The 18,559-nt window shown below is 38.6% G+C and overlaps 1 protein-coding gene across 2 annotated transcripts in view; it reads left to right on the top strand.

Moving 5' to 3' along the window:
- The window catches only part of Scfd1 (sec1 family domain containing 1), an 85,555-nt gene that overhangs the window by 41,012 nt on the left and 25,984 nt on the right, over positions 1-18,559 (top strand). For both annotated transcript variants that reach the window (XM_036205817.1, XM_036205818.1), the window contains exons 11-16: positions 2,710-2,849; positions 4,787-4,877; positions 5,318-5,391; positions 5,978-6,059; positions 14,996-15,092; positions 17,615-17,685. In XM_036205817.1, coding sequence (XP_036061710.1) covers positions 2,710-2,849; positions 4,787-4,877; positions 5,318-5,391; positions 5,978-6,059; positions 14,996-15,092; positions 17,615-17,685 — 555 coding nt within the window. The remainder of the gene's footprint in view (positions 1-2,709; positions 2,850-4,786; positions 4,878-5,317; positions 5,392-5,977; positions 6,060-14,995; positions 15,093-17,614; positions 17,686-18,559) is intronic.

Consider the following 18,559-nt stretch of genomic DNA (forward strand, 5'->3'; position numbering starts at 1 on the left):
TCTGTGTTTGTTACGTGAGAATAGGAATCTTAGCTGTGAATCTATATTCAGATTCAGAGGTATCATCTAAATCCCAAGTAACTTGGTTCACATTAGCTGTCTCTGGCTTGTGAGAGAGGGCAGGGTTTCTGAAGGCTTCCCAGTGTTGGGTAGGCTTCCCTGTGGGTTATTTATATCTGGTAATTTTGAGGCACCATTGTCCAGCCTTTCAGATCTGTCAGTGGAAACAGCTTAACTTCTATTGTGCTAAAACCAACTGTGCTGCCTTTTGTTGGGGTTCAAATGTTGTTTCTTTTGCATGATTGAGTAGAGTACAAATTGCTTTAGTCTCCCAATTTTTGAGATCAAAATTAACTTTTTGATTTGCCTTGCTATTATGTAAACAGTAGAAATGTTCTTTCTGCTGTTATTTCTCAGAACTCTTGGCGTCTTTCATTCCTTGATCATTTTGTGTTTGAATACTCTGTCAGTATTCAGTAATAATATGCTCTCCTATTTTTAGAGCGGCATTTTCCTTACAAGTGACTTGTGTTTGAATGAGCTGTGTCGCTACCATGGAAACAGTACTTCTAGAAATTGAGTTCCTAAAGCTTAGCTGTTTAAAGATGTTCCTCTCTGTGTCTTTTGTTTTCACAGGTAACTTTTAAAAGCTAGACTTCTCACATACAACACTTAATGTCTATTCACTGTTGAAAGTGTTTTCGGAGTTGAGCTATTTTTAATTTACCCTTTATGGATGACTTTTGTGCAAGGGAAGATTGCGTGTTAGAGTGGGAAACCGAGAATTTAAACCAGTCACTGGTATTCTTTAACTGTGATGTGAGGAATTTTTAGAAAACATATGGAGGTTGAAATGTATCACTATTCTTTTGTTTGTTTGTCCAGACAGGGTTTCTCTGTGTAGCCCTGACTGTTCTGAACTTGCTTTGTAGACCATGCTGGCCTTGATCTGCCTGCCTGCCTCGGCCTCCTGAGTGCTGGCATTAAAGGATGTGCTACCACACCCAGCCAACGGTTTGTTCTTCTTTGTCAGCCTGGGCACTGCTGCCACACCCTCTAGCCTGTATCTGTAGTAAAGGGTAGGATTGTGAGCACCTGTGCTCTGGGACAGACAGTTCTGTCTAGAATCAGCACAGCGCTTGTGCGCAGGGTCTCTGATGTCAGACTGGCGGCTTTCATCCTGTTTCTGCCACACTCTTTAAATCCTGGGCACCAGAGTCACTCTTACGCTTTGCTTGTTTCTTCTTTTAATGCAAGTGTAGTACTTCTAAGGGTTCTGGTAAAGATATGTAACTGGTACAGTCCCAAGAACAGCGCCCCCACATGCAAGCAAGCTGTCGCATGTGGTCCCTCTCTTTGATGGACTTCGTGTAGCAGTAAAGGGAGGCTGCTCCTTTGAGTCTATGATTTAGAGAAAGTAGACATGTTTTTCTGGTCTGGCAGTATATTTCATGTCTGTATATTTCACCCTTTTTTCCACCAGAAGGAAAGTGGTACTTCAATAAGGTATGGTAAAGATCAGTTTGTAAAAGTGAGAAAGTGTGTCCCTCAGGATCCAAATCAACACGGATGACCTTGCTTTATCTAGAAGAGATTAAATTGTGCTGAGTCTGCTTAACTTGCTCAGACCTACAGAAATCATTGCTACCTCAAAACCAAGATGATTGCATCACAGTACACCTGATAATTTCTCTTTCTTGCTCACCATTCTTTTTATCACCTTCAAACAGCCATGTTTTCTCTTATCCCTCACCCCACCCCCAAAGGGAAGGATTTGTTGACTCAGGATTGGAGAGGATGCAGTCCACTGAGGCAGGGACGGTGGCATCTGCTTGCTGCATCCTGTCAGCTTCAGGAAACAGAAGGAACTGGAGCTGTAACCCAGGGGGACCCACTTCCTTCAGCATCTCGACCTTATCCCTCAATGTCTCACAAGCTGACGGAGCAGCATCACTAGCTGGGGGCCCAACATTCAGACATGAACTAGTGAGGGACATTTCACATCAGACCATGTTTATCTCCTGACTCACTGCTATTGAACAAAGTGGACCCTAAAATGTGAAAGAAGCCATGGATATAATGTGAAAAGGGAAAGAAAGGACAGAAGAGATTTACTTTAGTTTGACCTGTTGTGTGTATGAGTTTTGAAAAGGAAAGGGGAAAAATACTATTAAGCCTCACATTAGTAAAATTAGCTCAAAGCAGAGAAGGGTAGCCATTGCTAGTCTGGCCTACTCTTAGAATTTATGTGAAAAGAGGTGCTATTATTTGTGAAGCTTTAACCTTTATTGTGTTTTAATCTTCTAAAACATAATCATAACTATTAAAAACATAAACATAAAAACATAATCAAATATGAGGGAATGTTCTGAAATGTGTTAGTAAATGACTAAGGAGATACAAAGTATGCACTTGCAATGAAATCTGATTTCTAAAGGAAAAATGTTCTCTGTAAAGAAATGTATATTTTTCTAGGAGAAACTTAATATGACTTTTCTCTGTGTATATTTGAAATTTTAATTACTTCCATTAAAACTCATAAACAGTGAGCACATTAGTGGATGGTGGAGAGCTGCAAGGGCTGTCAAACCTTAGTCTGTATTGCACTTGGAAATACTGGAAAGGCCAGCAACGCTGGTTACTTTCCTTGTCTAGGAAATGTTGTGCTTCTTAAACTCAGTTATTTTAAACAAGTTTATTATTTCCTAGGACTTCCACTTAAACAGAGTAAATTTGGAAGAATCTACAGGAGTGGAAAATTCTCCAGCTGGTGCTAGACCAAAGAGGAAAAACAAGAAGTCTTATGATTTAACTCCAGTTGATAAGTTTTGGCAGAAACATAAAGGAAGGTAAATAAGAAAATATCAGTAATTAAAACGTTTATCGTTTAAACAAAAATGCTGCCTAACCTAAGACATAATACAGAGGTCATTGATATAGTCAGCACAGTCAATGATGGGTCTAATAAGTCCTTTGTAGATGAGTGTCAGTATTGTTCCATTTCTTCCTTTCTTTTTTCTTTTGTGATGTATTCGGAGAACTTTGAATACCAATATACTTTTCCACTGGTATGTATGAACAAGAATAAGGTGTTTATAAAGTCATCATGAATCAAAACTGAAGAAACTAATGAACTCCCATAGGCGTGGCTATGCCACTGCAGATTCATACCCAAATGACTCCATACCCTACCACAAAGACAAGTATACATCCGTGTTATTGATATGCCAATTACAGTAGCAGGGACAGAACGCTAAGTCACATGTCTGCCAGTAGATGAATGGATGATAAACATCGTGTACACATACATAATGGATTCTTATTCCACCATAAAGAAGAAGTTTCTTCTTGACCCCCCTGGCTTCTTTAGTTGTTTGTAGGGCTCTTTTCCTTCAAAAGCTCACCCTGAAGATTGCACGGGTCTTTCTGACCTCTACTGCCAGCTCCAGGAACCTGTCTTTCATTTGACTGTGATAGAAAAACTTTGGGGTCATATTTTTCCTTTTTGTTAGATGTTGCCCCTCATACAACCCCATGCTCTATACATGGGGAGGCAGAGCCTGTATCTAAAGTTCAGAGATTTAGTCATAAGAAATGATAGTAAGAAGATTACAGTGTTTCGCCACATGATGTAGACCAGTGTGGACATCCCATTGTTGTGTTCTTTTAAAGTACCTAATTGGGTCAGTAAATACTGTAAAATTACCTTGTTGCCATTATGTCCAGAGAAACTCTAAACAAAGAAAGCTTTATTTCTCCAGAACTAACAGTGGTTTTCATTAATGATTTTGGAAGCATTTTCATTGTGTATCTATAAAGATACAGGTCTGTCTCTGTCTTTGATCTGTGTGCTTTGGGGCCTCACCTTCCACTGTGTTTAAAGTGGAGCAGAATATAGCTGTAGTTTAACATGCTGGAGGGTTTTGTGTATTTAAATTATTTATACTTAGAACTTAAAAAAAAGATGTGAAGAAAGCCATGTGGCTGTATCAAGGATTTGACTTCTCAGCAGGAAGCTGTTATTGTCTTTTTCTAACTATGGTAGTTTGAGATACTATTAAAATTTTTAAATAATATTCTTTAATTTGGAATTCAGTTTCTATATTTTCTTTTATAATGGTGGCATACATGAAATTACATATCATCAGCAAGGCACTAAAAGAGTAATTTAGAAGTGTTCTTTTTGGTTTGTTTTCAAGACAGGGTTTCTCTGTATAGTCCTGTCTGTCCTAGAACTAACTCTGTAGACCAGGCTGGCCTCGAACTCACGAAGATCCACCTGCCTCTCGAGTGCTGGGATTAAAGGCGTGCACCACCACCCATAGATAGAAGTGCTCTTTTTACCAGTAAGGGCACTAAGAGTACTAGATTAAGGATGCTGACTTTTCAGTTGTTGTCATTACAGTTGAACGGTTCCTCTGACATCTGCTAGTTTGGGTGAGAGTATTTATTTAATGCTTAAATATACTTATTTGTCTTCCTTTGATTTTCAGTCATGTAAGTAAATAATAAATTAAAAAATACTTTTGTTTAAACAGTATGTAGTTAAAGAGAAAATGTAATTTCATTAATGAAAAGGCTAGAAGTAGAATATAAGTTTGTGCAGATTTCTGATTATGATATACGCTTTCAAATTACATAGTTTTATTTATGTATGTCTGTCCATGTTATATATAAAATATTTTCGAAACTGTGTTTTAAAGTAATAGTCTCATCTGTATTTCCAAATGCACGTGTGGAACATGAATCCTTTACCCTCGGTTGATAGTGTGCAATGTCGTTTCAGCCCATTCCCAGAAGTCGCAGAATCAGTCCAGCAAGAACTAGAATCCTATCGAGCACAGGAAGATGAGGTCAAACGGCTGAAGAGCATCATGGTAAGATCCCGTTTGTACCCCAGGAGCAGAGGGAGAGGAAGGTCACCTGCATAGGTTTAACAAAGTCCAGCATAATCATCATCAACCTACTTAAGGGTGTTTGGTTTTGAGGACTGTCTCACAGCGTAGCAGAGGCCACCACAGTGTAGGTGAGCCTCAGACTCCTGGCGGTCCTGCCTAAGCCCATGCCCCCAGCTGTAAGACTGAGTCCCGTGTCTCACCTGCAGCGAGTGTCTGGGCATTTCTTATTGGATGGTGCCAGCTAAGGTGGCTACTAGAACCTTTCTGTAGTTGTCAAAATGTGTGTGCTTACCCCAAAGATCCTGTTTGTGCCAAGTGACCCTCTTTATCATTGCTTAACAGTAGTCTGTGGGACGAGTTGACTGTCTGCTTGGGTCTGGCAGTGTTCGAGTCCTAAGAGCCTTTTCATCCCCTCACAGGGACTAGAAGGAGAGGACGAGGGGGCCATCAGCATGCTTTCCGATAACACGGCTAAGCTCACGTCGGCAGTCAGGTGAGCAGTCTCCTGATGATGACATTTACCCTGGAAGTTAAAAGTCTAGTGATTTTAGCAAGAGAGAACAGTGGGTAATGCAATTGTGCCTCTGAGTTTGAAGAACTGAATGCTTTGAGCACATTTAGGCTGATTTCTGTTCCTCTCAGAAACGACAGAGTAACTGCCTGTGTGAATAGGTAGAAATTTCCAATTCGAATAATTTTACTAGAAAAACAATGTTAGTGGTAAAGTGGGGCCAGTCATTATTCATTTTGCTATTGCTACCATTGTTTTCTTAATAGGTAAAAGCATGTTTCCGTTAATCTCATTTTATTCTAAACCCCTAAACATTGGAAGCAGAATGTGGAACTGTAGAAGTAGTATGTTGGCACCAGACTATTGTAAGATGACATTTGCCTGTATTTTTAAAGTGATGCATGTGGTATGTGAGCAAGCCTGGAGCTCAGTTCAGTTGACATCTTAACTTGTCACTTCGATTCAGTGTTCTGGGTTTCCTCATGAAGCACCAGGCAGGGGTTTATTGAGGTCTGCATTACTTTCTTAGAAATTTTGTGGTTAATTTTCAATTTTTTGTAACTTATAGTTCTTTGCCAGAACTCCTTGAAAAAAAAAGACTTATTGATCTCCATACAAATGTTGCCACTGCTGTTTTAGAACACATAAAGGTAAATGTAACTTTTTCCCTCCACAATCCACTGATATCTGTTCATATCTCATTGAACGTCTCTTGCCATGATACGGTGTAATTACAGGAAGCAGCAGTGCTGTGTGTTCATTTCTACAAATGAGGGAACCTCAAAACCCAGGAAGACCACTCTGCTAACTCATAGTTGGGCTGTGATACTGTGTGCTGCAGAATCTCAATACTATCTCGACATTTACTGTGCTTACTGTGTTAATGAACAGCCATGTAGCTAGCCATTGGAAATGCAGACTTTTAATTCTGTTTTGGTTGTTGTTTTTGGTGTTAGACGTGGTTTTACAGTGTGACTTGGGCTGATCTCAACCTCACTCTCCTCCTGCCTCAGCCTTGCATTGTATCCTTTCCTGTTGTGCTCATGATTATTACTTTTCTTTCCTTCTCATCATCATGACCCAAAGTTCAGTGGTTCCAAAACGGTGTTTTCTAACAAGAATCATATCAGCTGCCAGTGTAATTTCAGATTTTTCTAGTAGTCACATTAAAAGGGCAAAATAAGTAACATTTATTTTAGTATATTGTATATAATCATTAATGTCCAAAATACTAGTATTTCAACACATATTCTGTTTGGAATATAATGTATTTTACATCCTCTTTTATATATGATGTCTGATAAGTTCATAGTATATTTACAGTCATATTCACATCTTAGTTCATATCAGCCTCAAGATCTTCCTTACTTCACCTACCAGGTACTGAGATTCTGTACCACAATGCCCAGCATAGCAATCCTTTTTGATAGGATACTGCCTAAAATACACACTGATTACATGATTCATTTGTGTAACTGGATTCTGAAGTTTTTGGCTTTAGAGTAACTTAAGACACATGACTTTCTCATAAGACAGTGATTTTGAAACCATACACCGGAGCTCATCAGTCTTACCAGCTCATGGTTCTTTTTCTTACTTACTCTAGTTACCATGCGTGAGCTTGCACGGTGAGTTCTTCACTATTCTGCTGATACCAATGCTAAAGACATCCAGTTCAGTCCAGTGGCCAGATAGACTTGAGGACTTCCTTTCCACTCAGTATGAACTATTTGAGACACTCTGAAGGATAAGAGTATGTGCTGCTCACCAGAGATGCAGAAAGTACCTTGATTTTTTTTGTTTTGTTTATGAGAAGGAACTTAGACATTTTATTTATTAGTCATTTTAAAAGCCCCAAAGCACTAGAAAAGAGTTAATGTGTAGCTAAGAGACATTGTGCAGTTTGGAATTGAGCCTGCACAATTTCTGTTAAGTTGCTCCCTTGATATTATTGTCAGTCAGTGTTTTTACATTCTCATAGATAGGAAACGTAACTGCAGTCTGTCAGTGTCTCTGTTAATGTCTCCTCTTCCTTTTCTTGTACCTGTTGACATCAGGTCATTGTCTCCTGCAGAGAGAACGTACTGTATAAAACCAGGTGACAGGCTGTTCTTGTGAGGCTTTGCTTCTGAGGCTAAGTATAAGACAGTAGATCCAGTATGGAAAGTAAAACGTTAACTCCCTAAACTAATAAGATTTAGATTCTGGTGTATATCTAAGAAAGTATAGTTATGTAATTAAAACTGTATGATCCATTCAGTAAACTTTTTTTTACAGTAAAAATAAATTCTAGGGGCTGGAGAGATGCCTCAGTTAAGAGCACTTGTTGCTCTGGCGGAGGTTCCCAGCCCCCAACAGGGTGTAGGTCACAACCATATGTAACTCCAGTTCCAGGGGATCTGATCCCCTCTCCTGGCTTCTGAGAGCACACAAGTGGTACACAGACATACATACAGGCGCAACACTCATGCATATAAAGTAAAAATAAATATTAAAAGAAAATCTGTGTGTGTGACAGTTATTAATAGTTCTGTGAATGCTTTGAGGCCTAACATTGTTCCCACATTTTCTTTGGCTTATAGATTTTGTTTCATTATTAAAAGTTTATTAATGCTTATATATTATTTTCTGACTTCTCATAGCTCTAAAGGTCAGGAAAATGCCAAGTTCCACTCCTGCTACTAAATTAGGTTGCATGACCCCAAGTAGATAATTGTACCTATAGAAAATTTTGGTTTGGTTTTCTATATCTTCACAAATGCATTCTTCCACCAGATATTTTTGTGAACATACTCTTTAATAGTAAGTAGGTCAGACTAGAACTTTTGGTTTTACAACATTTTAGTTAAAATAACTTATTTGTTCAGTCAATTGAGTGACTGTATATTTGATCATGCTCTAAAAATGCTTTAGTAAACAAAACAATTTCTTCCTTCTCATATAACTTATATTACATTGGAAATAAAGTAAATACAGTGGGAAAAAGATGTCAAGAAGTGTTAGAACAGCAAAGCAGACGAATAAGAGGCGACAGCCAACAGCTGGCAGGCAGGTCTGAGGTTACGTGGCTGAGGAAGTAAGTTGGCCTTGATGGATGGTGTTGGAGCTGAGTTCTGAGTCACTAGAAGCAGCCAGTTAGTGAGGTTCTGAGAGATGGCCACTCTAGGTAGGAGGGACAGGTGTAAAGTAATGGGCATGTTTGAGGATCTGGAGACGACAGTGCTTCATTGAGGAAGTCCAAACGGTAAGGATTTCCTTATGGTTGAGTCATGTGATGTGTTTCAAGTGGCAAGTGTGTTGAGGGAGAGGTGGAGAGTTCTGGAAATAAGCTCGAGGTAGAAAGCTGTCTAAAAAAACGGAGCCATCTAAAGTACACTTTCATGCAATAGTCCTTGTGATGGTCATTTCACACGAGGATTTGGATGCATTTTCAGAACTGCTCTATGCTGGTGGAGGATGTTTATAAGGTAGTTTACTATGTCATCATTCCTGACCTACGCAGTTCGACTTGAAAGACACCTGGGTTTTAGGAAAGTGTTTTGTTGAGGGTTGTTGAGTCTTTAGAAGGGACACCTCAGGCTAGAAGCTAATTTGTCACTCAAGAACTAGCATGCTTTTATATTTAAAAAGTATGCAAGTAACCCTGTTGATCAACAGTCAGGAAGTAAGAAAGCCATGTGCCCTAGAAAGAAAACTATTAAAGCAGGGATTTAAAGTACAGATTATGTAAACTAAATGAGCATTTAACAGTAATTCTTTATTAGATCAAAGTGAACTACAAGGCCACTTAAACCCCCAAAAGATGAGTAAACTTCATTGAGACTGTTTCCCCAATCTTTATCCAGCTACAGTGCCTTTTAATGTTCCACGGAAATGTCAGTTATAGGTGATGACCAGGACTTGTAAAAAGATCAGAGCAGCTGTAATCTAATCTAAACGTACGTACATACATGTGTGTGTGTGTGTGTGTGTGTGTGTGTGTGTGTGTGCGCACGCGTGCACATGCGCGTGCATTTATATATACACATATGTACATATAAATAAAATAGCAACAGGCAAATATTGAAAGAAATTCTGTATGCTATTTTTTCAGGCAGGAAGTGTGCTTTACAGAAGGAATAGTCATGTATTGGCTTCCTGGTCTTGCTGAGTTGTTCTAAGTGCATATTGATTTTAAATATCTACAGATGAGTTACAGTTGTGTTGAGTAAATCACATATATACAAATTACCCTTATAAAACAACTTATATTAAAATATATATGGAAAATACATGTATAGAAAAATTTAAATTTTTTTTTCTGTCAAGAGCCTTCTTTAATGTTGGCTATCTTTTTTAATGTTCCGGTCTGTTTGCATTAAGTTTGACTTTTTAGATCTCACATAAAAGTGAGAGCATGTTAGGTTGTCTCTCTGGTTCATTTGACAGCATAGTGTTCTCCAACTCCATCTATTTCATGTAGCTTTTATGGTACCATCTGTGCTTATTGTAAGTGCAGGGCTTCATACTCCTAACAGTGTGTTGTAAGCACATGCAAAGTGTCTTTGTTTCCTCTCTTCTTTTTACATTGTTTAACAGAATAAACATGAAGAAATAAGAGGGGAAAGTTTCAAAGGTACAGAAATTTTCTGATATATGTCTTTGGTGGGTTTTTTTTTAGTTATTTTTATTTTTTTCATGTGTATGTTCACATGCATGCTGGTGCCCGTGCCCTTAGAGGCCAGAAGGCATCAGGAACTGAAGTTACAAGTAGTTGTGAACTGTCAGGTGTGGGTTCTGGGGACTGAACTGGGTCCTCAGCAGGAGCAGCAGACACTCTTAATTGCTGAGCCATCTCTCCAGCGCCATGTCTTTGGGTTTTAGTTATGAGTCTTCATTTATTTTAGAGTAGTTTTAAGTTTGCATGGGGAAAAAAAGAAAAGGGAAGATTGAGCTTGCCTCATATGTGTAAGGTCATAGATTCGATCAGTTCATGAGGTGGGATTCGATTGAAATGGAGAAACAGTTCCCGTATACCCTGCCACTCACACCTGCAGTTTCTCCCATTAGTAATAGTTTGCATTAGCGTGGCATGTTTGGTAAATCAGTATTATATTAATGCATTCTTGTTAGCTAAAGTCCTTAGTTTAGCTTGGAGTTCATTTGTGTTACATATTCTGTAATGAATGTATGATGGCATGTACCTGCTCTTACAGTAGCACGTGGAATAGTCTCGGGGTTCTAAAATGCCCTGTTCCACTGTTCATCTTTACTTCTCCCTGGGCCTCCATCTTCCACTGGAGACCTGGCAACCATCGATCATTGATTTTCATATGCCTTGTCAGAATCCTATAGTGCGCAGCCTTCTCCTATTGGCTCCTTTTACTTAACATGCATTTCAGACCCCCTCTCCTCTTCATGGCTTCTAGCCCCTTTGGTTTATTTCTGGATAGTATTCTGTTGTGTGTGGTGGTGTTTTGCATTCCCTCTGGCAATAAATGAAAGTTGTGCTCTGTATCCCTCTCAGCATCTGGTATTGCCAGTGTTCTGGCGTTGGCCATTCTAATAGGTATGTTGTGGCATCCCATCATTTTAATTTGCGTTTTCTTGATGACATATGGCACATATGCTACTTTTCTGGTAAGGTATCATTCATGGATCATGCCTTTGGTAGTATATCTAAAAACTCATTACCATATCCAAGACTATCTATATTTTCTTATTATAGACAAGATTTTTCTCCATCTTCCAGTTGTTTTAGATTTTACTGTATCTGTGGTCCCTTTCAGTCTGTGTCTAGATTTGTGTGTGTGGCTGTTTACTTGTCCTAACACCATTTATTGAAAAGACTGTCTCAGTGGTGTTGATCTTACCAAAATTTAGTTAACTATATTTCTGTGGATCCTTTTGGGAGGTCTCTTTTCTCTTACAATGATCTGTTGGTCATTTATTTCATCACTACTGTGCTCTAATATTATGGTAGCCTCTGAAGTCTGGTAGTCAAGTAATGCCATTCTTCCAAACTTAATCTCCTTCCTTAGTCTGTTGGCTGTTGTACATCTCTTGCCACACCACGTTATCCCTAAAATTGTTTGTTGATACCTATGCGATAACTGGCTGAGCTGTATATAGGATTCTTTTAAGTCTTTGGGTCAAACCAGAAAGGACTGGCAACCTGACATTGTTGGATATTTTCCTCGGTCATCCTTATTTGGAGTTTGTGATGCTAATATAACTGGTCCAGCTTTACTTTTGGATTTCTGTTGTTCATGCTGGTATAAAACCTTATGTCCTAGAGTTTTGCCAAGACTTCTGATGTTACTTCTCTTGCCAGTCTTGTCCTCTGCAACAGGACGTTTTTCTTGCTTCCTACTCATTCAGTATGCCTTTTATTTCCATCTCTAGTTCACTGTGCTTGCTAGGCCCTTCAATCATAGCAGTGCTGGAACATTCTTGCCTTGTTCTGGACCTTCCCATCATTGCCGTCCTGTTTCCTAGAAGAGATTACAGAAATTTGGTTTGGTTTTTTTTTTGTTTTGTTTTGTTTTGTTTTGTTTTGTTTTGTTTTGGTTGATTGGTTTTGGTTTTATGGTGGGGTTTTTGTTGTTGTTTTGTAAATGTTTGGTAAAATTCATTAGCTTACCAGTGTTCCCTTCAGAGTCTGGTGTTTTCAGTTTTTGAAGGTGCTTAATTTTCAGTATATTTAAAAAATAGAGATAGACATATTCATAGTATCCTTTTCTCCTTAAATGAGTTTGGTAGATTGTATCTTTCAAGAAATTGGTTTGTTTCATATGTGTTACCAAATTACTGGGTTTATGGATACACAGTTGTTCGAAATACATTTTTATCTTCTTAATGTTATTGATCCCTAGAAGTGACCTTTCCTTTATCCTTTCTGACTTTAGTAATCTGTCCCCTTTCTTCTTTGGTTTCTTAGAAATGACTACGGGCACATCAGTTTAACTGGTCTTTTCAAAGACTCGGCTTTTGGCTCCCATGACTTTTGTCTTCAGTTCGTGTTTGTTTTCCCCATTGCAATTTTCTGCTGCTGCCATTGCAATTTTCCTTTTTCTGGGTTTGTCTTTAAGCGTTCAACGCACTGATTGAATACATTTAAACCAAACAGTTTCTGAAAGCCTTAGCAGTTTATATATCGTCATAAAACAGTATCAATAATTGATATTATTATTGTTCTCTCAAACAAGACAGTGCATTTCTAGAAAGTCAAGCCCAAAGAAGAATGTGTAAATTCAGCTCCTTTTACCTAATTTCTATTAAGGGCCTTATTGAAAATCTGTTGTTATTGTTTAAAGAACAATAGCATATTTTCATAAAATAATATCAATAATTAATATTTCCATGGAAACAATATCATTAAATTACAACTGTACTTGCATTTACATTTTAAATACTTATCTGTAAATATTATTTTGTATACATTTAAATTTTTATTACAGATTCTTGTAGATAAGATTAAATATTTGAAGTAGAAGTTAGTATATTGAATAAATTTATACATTAAAGTTGTTTCCATGTTTTGAAACAGATTTAGAGCAGCCTCCACAAATAGCACATCAAGACTACAGAGATAGAAACTCAGAAAAGGTGCTGGGGGAGAAGGTTCAGAGGGAAAAGCACATGCAAGCATGGGCACGTGAAATAAATCCCCATAACCCATTCAAGCCAGGCACAGGCACAGTGGTCCATGATCTCGGTGCTGCTACCTGGAGATGGGAGGTGGAGACTAGGGAATACATACACAGGCCAGCTGTGCTCACAGGTCAGTGTGTGCAGCAGCCAGTAACAAGAGAACCTGTCTCAAGGTGGAAGGTGAGGACCAACACTGGAGTTGACTTCTGACCTCCATTCACACCATAGTACACCCACATGCCTGCACCCATAATCATGGCATGCATACTCAAAAAAGAAACTCAAATTAGTTCCTAAGTATTTGTAAACTCAAAATAGTTTCTAAATATTTGTATATATGTCTGAATTTTCTGACCACCAATATTTTTTAATTAGAGGGTGGTGTCATTGAAGATAATTCCTATCAGAAAGGTTTTCTAAAAAGCATTACTTTATATCACATTATAAAAAATACTACTTAGCCAGCATAGTGATTGCATGCCTTTAATTTCAGCACTAGAGAGACAGAGATGGGAAGATTTTGGTGAGCTTGAAGCCGGCCTTGTCTACATAACATGTTACAGGGCAGCCACAGCTACATAATGAAAACATTGTCTTCAAATATATATATATATATATATGTAACATATTTATGTATGTATGTATGTATGTATATATATATATGCAATGTATTTACATTTACTTACATTGTGTCTTAATCTAGAGTAAATTGTGTAATGTAAGAATGAGTATTTAATGTTATTCACATTTATTAATTTCATGTGGCTACTTTGTAAGGCAACTTTAATGGCCAAGATATGGCATTAAAATATAATTTAATGAGAGCAGTTCAATGATTTATTAAGGTAGTATGGTTTAAGTTTATAGCCTTTTAATTATTCTTAAACTAATAACAGATTTTGGTCCTGAAGGTAGAAAGATTGCCTATTCTTTAAACAGTAATGACAGGTTTTCAATAGGCCCCTAATAGAAGTTAGGTATCAGAAGCTGAAGTTACATGTTCTTCTTTGGACTTGACTTCCAAGAAATGCACTGTCTTGTTTGAGAGAACAATGCATGTGTTAAGAAACAAGATGGCCACCTAGGGAGGCTGAGAGTCTCATAGAAACTGAGCATTCTGACCAGCTATCTCACTTAACAATGTGCTGCCCTGTCTCTGAGAAGTGAGGTAAAGAAGAAAGGATTAATTTTATCCAGCAAGCTGAAAAATGTGGAAAACAAAATGGATGCTTTTGGGAGCAGTGCAGAGTGACAGGTAGTTGAGAGACGGGTTTTCCCTGTGTGTACTTCCTTCTGTTGTTTTTATTGTACCCACACCATACACTTATGTTTGCATTATGAGCCACAGTGCACATGCGAGCTTAGAGAATTAGTGTCAGAAAGCAGCTCTCCTACTCCAGGAATCAGAGTCACCAGGCTTGATAGCAGATGCCTTTAGCCAGTGAGCCATCTTGCCAGCCCCATTTTTAATCTTATGGTGTGAGCGCTTCATGACTTTAAAACTATGGCCTTGTTTTCCACAGCACAGGACCGGTTTCCTGTGGCTCACACATGAAGTCCATTCCTCAGTCTACCTACTGTTCAGATATCTCTATTTGTTGTATCCTGGGGTGATCTAACAGAAAACTACTGCTTATGTGTCTCCAAATCACTTCCAGCTCAGCTCAAAAACAAAATAAGAACAAAAGACATGAAAAAAGGGATTTTGCTGTTTGGAAAGAACACTAGAAATAATATAAGTTGTCTCCCTTTCTGTCTGGTTAGGGTGACGTGTGTGGATCCACATGCTACATAAGTAAGCTTACAACCAAAAATAGAAAACCAAGACACTAAACTATAGTTAAATAAATCTTTGTTTATAAATTTCATCGTGGAAAATAGAAATTTGTTAGCAAGAGACTTACTGTATTTTTATTACTTACTATATTTTTACCTAATGTTTATTTTGAAACAGGCTAGAAAACTGGATGTATATTTTGAATATGAAGAAAAAATAATGAGCAAGACTACTCTGGATAAGTCCCTCCTAGATGTCATATCGGACCCTGATGGTACGTCCCATACATTTGAGACTGTTACAGGAGTGATTATTCTAGCATTTCAGTCTGGACAAAATTCAAGTAACATTACTGTATCAGTCAGTCCTAATTACAAGGTAATGAAATGAGATCTTTCCTGCTGAAAAGTTTTCAACATAGCACTTCTTAAAATGGAGAAGTTATTTCTAATTTAGTTTTTCTCTGGTAGTATTTGTAAATACTTTTTACTCATGTCTTTAATGTGATGTAGATGGCCATCGCTTTCTACTCTTTCCAGGAAGATTTGAATGAATGGCTTTGAAAGCAGGTGTCTTCAGGGGATGTTTTCTGCCTCTTTTTGGTTTGTCCCAGAGAGTATCATGAAAAAAAAAAATGTAACTAAAGCTGAATTCTACTTTAAATGTTCAGGAAATAGGCTTTGACAAACAATGTGGAATGCTTCACAAACCTGCAGTGGGGAGGGAGGGGCTCGTTGGATGGAGTGCTCGCCTGCAAACAGGAGGACCTGAGCATCTCTGTGCTGCTCTATGTACTAGACGCCCAGTGCTGGGAGGAGGCGCGGGAGGATCCTGGGGCTTGCCAGTCACGAAGGTCTGGGAGCAGCTGTGCCCATTAGATTTGAGCTAACAAATGGCGTTTTCCACTAGGGCCCAGCACAGAAGGAGCTGATTGCAGGATAGAGTGGGAAATACAAAAAGTGAGTCTTTTGCTGTGCCAGAAAACAAATAACAAAAAAGGAAACATGTCAAAAGGACATAGTCAGTTTGAAGAGGCTCCAAATCAGAACGATTTGGCCATCAAAATAAGAATATAATAATAAATCATGGGCTAGAGCCCACAGGATGAAAAGGAAGTCATGATTCCATATAGAAAAAATAGGTGACATAATTGAAATTTTATACGATGCTCACATGATTTCAGAGCAGTGCATCTATTAATGAGACTCCGTTACTGTGACAGACGCCTGAAACAGTTTAGAAGGAGCAAAGGTTTCAGAGGTCTTGGTCCACCCTTGTCTGGTTCCATTGCTTGGACCTGAGGTGACCCTGGGCGTCACGGCCAGTCATTGTGGTCGAGCCAAACAGCTCACTTCATGGCCACCAAGCTAGGACGTCTCCATCCAGCACATCCCCAGTGATCTGCTCCCTTCGTTAGAGCCACCTCCTGCTTCTCATCATTTCCCAAGAGTGTCACTGTTTTGTGAGTCTGCTGGGTCAGAACTCTTAGGAAACAATCGCTTCCCAAAGGCCTGTCAGCTGACAGCCAGTGCCCTAGTACATGAGCCTGCTTGGGACAGGTCATGTTGCAACTATAGAACTTCCCTGCAAATGGAGAAGTAGAAACTTTACAATAAAGAACCATAGTAAATAGCTCATTAGGTAATCTCATTTAACGTTGTCAGTGATGAAATATACCAAAATGGTATAAACCGAAGAACTTGACTAAACCTGCCACTCATCATTCATATTCAGGAAATAAAGGCAAACTGAAGAGTTTAACTGGATCATGGGATTCTAAATCCCATGAAGCTCCATGCTTCATCAGCTGTCACATTTTCTTTTAATCTTGTTTTATTATTATCTTGTAGTGGTAGGCTTTTGTCTTTTGTTTGTCTGGTTGGTTAGTTGATTTTTGAGACAGAATCTCACTGTATGTCCATCCCGGTCTAGAACTTACCATGTAGCCCAGGCTGGCCTTGAACTGAGATCCTCCTTTCCTTGGTCTAAGTGCTGAGAGTACAGGCATGTCCTAGTTTTTGTTCTGTGATGAATACACATGGTAGTTTAAGTCTTTACATCTTAGGACACACTGTCAAGGAGATTTGGTAGGTTATTTATTAAAGCCATTTCTATATCACCTTTCCACCAAAGTGCACCATGTGGAAGAAGAGGGATGCATGAGTTTCTTTGCAGAGTCCAGGCCTTGAGTTATAGTAGACATCATCAGGAAAATCCCAGGGTAGCAAGGACTTTCTTTGAAACCTTAGTTTTGTTTTAAAATTTGAGGTAAATATACTCCATTTCATGTTTTGATATAAAAGTATAGTTTTCATGAACCTTGTAGTAAAATAAACTCTTCAGAGTGGACAGTTACGTTTAGGAACTCAGTTTAGGAAATAAGATTCTGGCTCAGCTAGATGATTTCATTTAGCCAGCGGATCTCATAACCCCACACCTAGGGCGTGACGCCTCTGACTCAGGACAGTCCTGCTCTCCTTGACACCTGAAAAGATGATATTTAGAATCGCACACTTCCCTGTCCGAATCCTTTCTTTCCTCCTGTGGTTTATGCCTGAGGGTAAATCTCAGCTCTCTCTGCAGTCCGGGAGACAAATGAGGGCTCTGTAGTCCCTCCTCCAGTTCCTCCTTCGGTGCTTGTGATCTCTGCACTTCCTGCTTCATCTCAGTTGACTGAGAGCCGCGTTTTGTCTGCCATATTTACACATGCTTTGACTTTTAAGGGTCTTCTAAGTTTTCATTATAATGCTCAATAATCACAATTATAAGTCTTTTTTCATCCCTCTTCCCATGTAGCGGGAACTCCAGAAGACAAAATGAGGCTGTTTCTTATCTATTACATAAGCACCCAGCAAGCGCCTTCTGAGGTATGTCCATTGACACTGTTGAGAAGAAGGGGCGCGTATTTGCAGTTACCATTTAGAGTTTCAAAAATAGACATAAAGGATCACTGAATATGTGATTTTTCATTCATTAAAAAAATTGTTACGGCAGATTCTGTTTGCTGCATGCAGCGTTTTATACCAATATTTTTGTCACCGCTTAGATGCCTAACCACTTTTAAGTTTTGAAATATAAACTGACTTCAAGTGACCAAAATTCTTCAGAAAAATAACTGTTCTAAACTAATTAGCCTGCTGTACTGGGCTTTTCAGAAGTTTGTTTCTTATAATTTTAAAATTGGGTTTTTGTTTGTTTGTTTGTTTTTAAAGACTTATTTATCTGTATATAGTGTTCTGCCTGCAGGCCGGAAGAGGGCGCCAGATCTCATTATAGATGGTTGTGTGGTTGCTGGGAATTGAACTCAGGATCTCTGGAAGAGCAGCCAGTGCTCTTAATCTCTGAGCCATCCCTCCAGCCCCTTTTAAACTTGTTTTAAAGATAGTGACTGTTACAGAACATACCCTGTATTGTCTGGTGTTCTGTAGAGGAAAGTGGGTTGGAGACCAGGGATCTTCCTTGTATTAACCAAGCACCACTTTGCATAATAAGCTGCAGGCATAAGAACCTCTAAGACACCATTGAGATGATTCTTAGTACCAGTTTGTTATTATTGTTTTAAGTCATAAAGCTCCCACTGGTCAAAAAATTATTAGCATGTTAAACCATTATTCACTTAAGGCCTTTTACTCTGCTGTAGACTGTATTTATCACTTAACTTTTCCTCTAATTAATTTAGAAAGAAAGTGTGGTTCTTTTCTAGAAATAACTTTCTCATCAGTGAAGGTTTACCTGTTGCTT

The sequence above is a fragment of the Onychomys torridus genome, chromosome 14 (genome assembly GCF_903995425.1).
Source record: "Onychomys torridus chromosome 14, mOncTor1.1, whole genome shotgun sequence".
Taxonomy (NCBI): domain Eukaryota; kingdom Metazoa; phylum Chordata; class Mammalia; order Rodentia; family Cricetidae; genus Onychomys; species Onychomys torridus.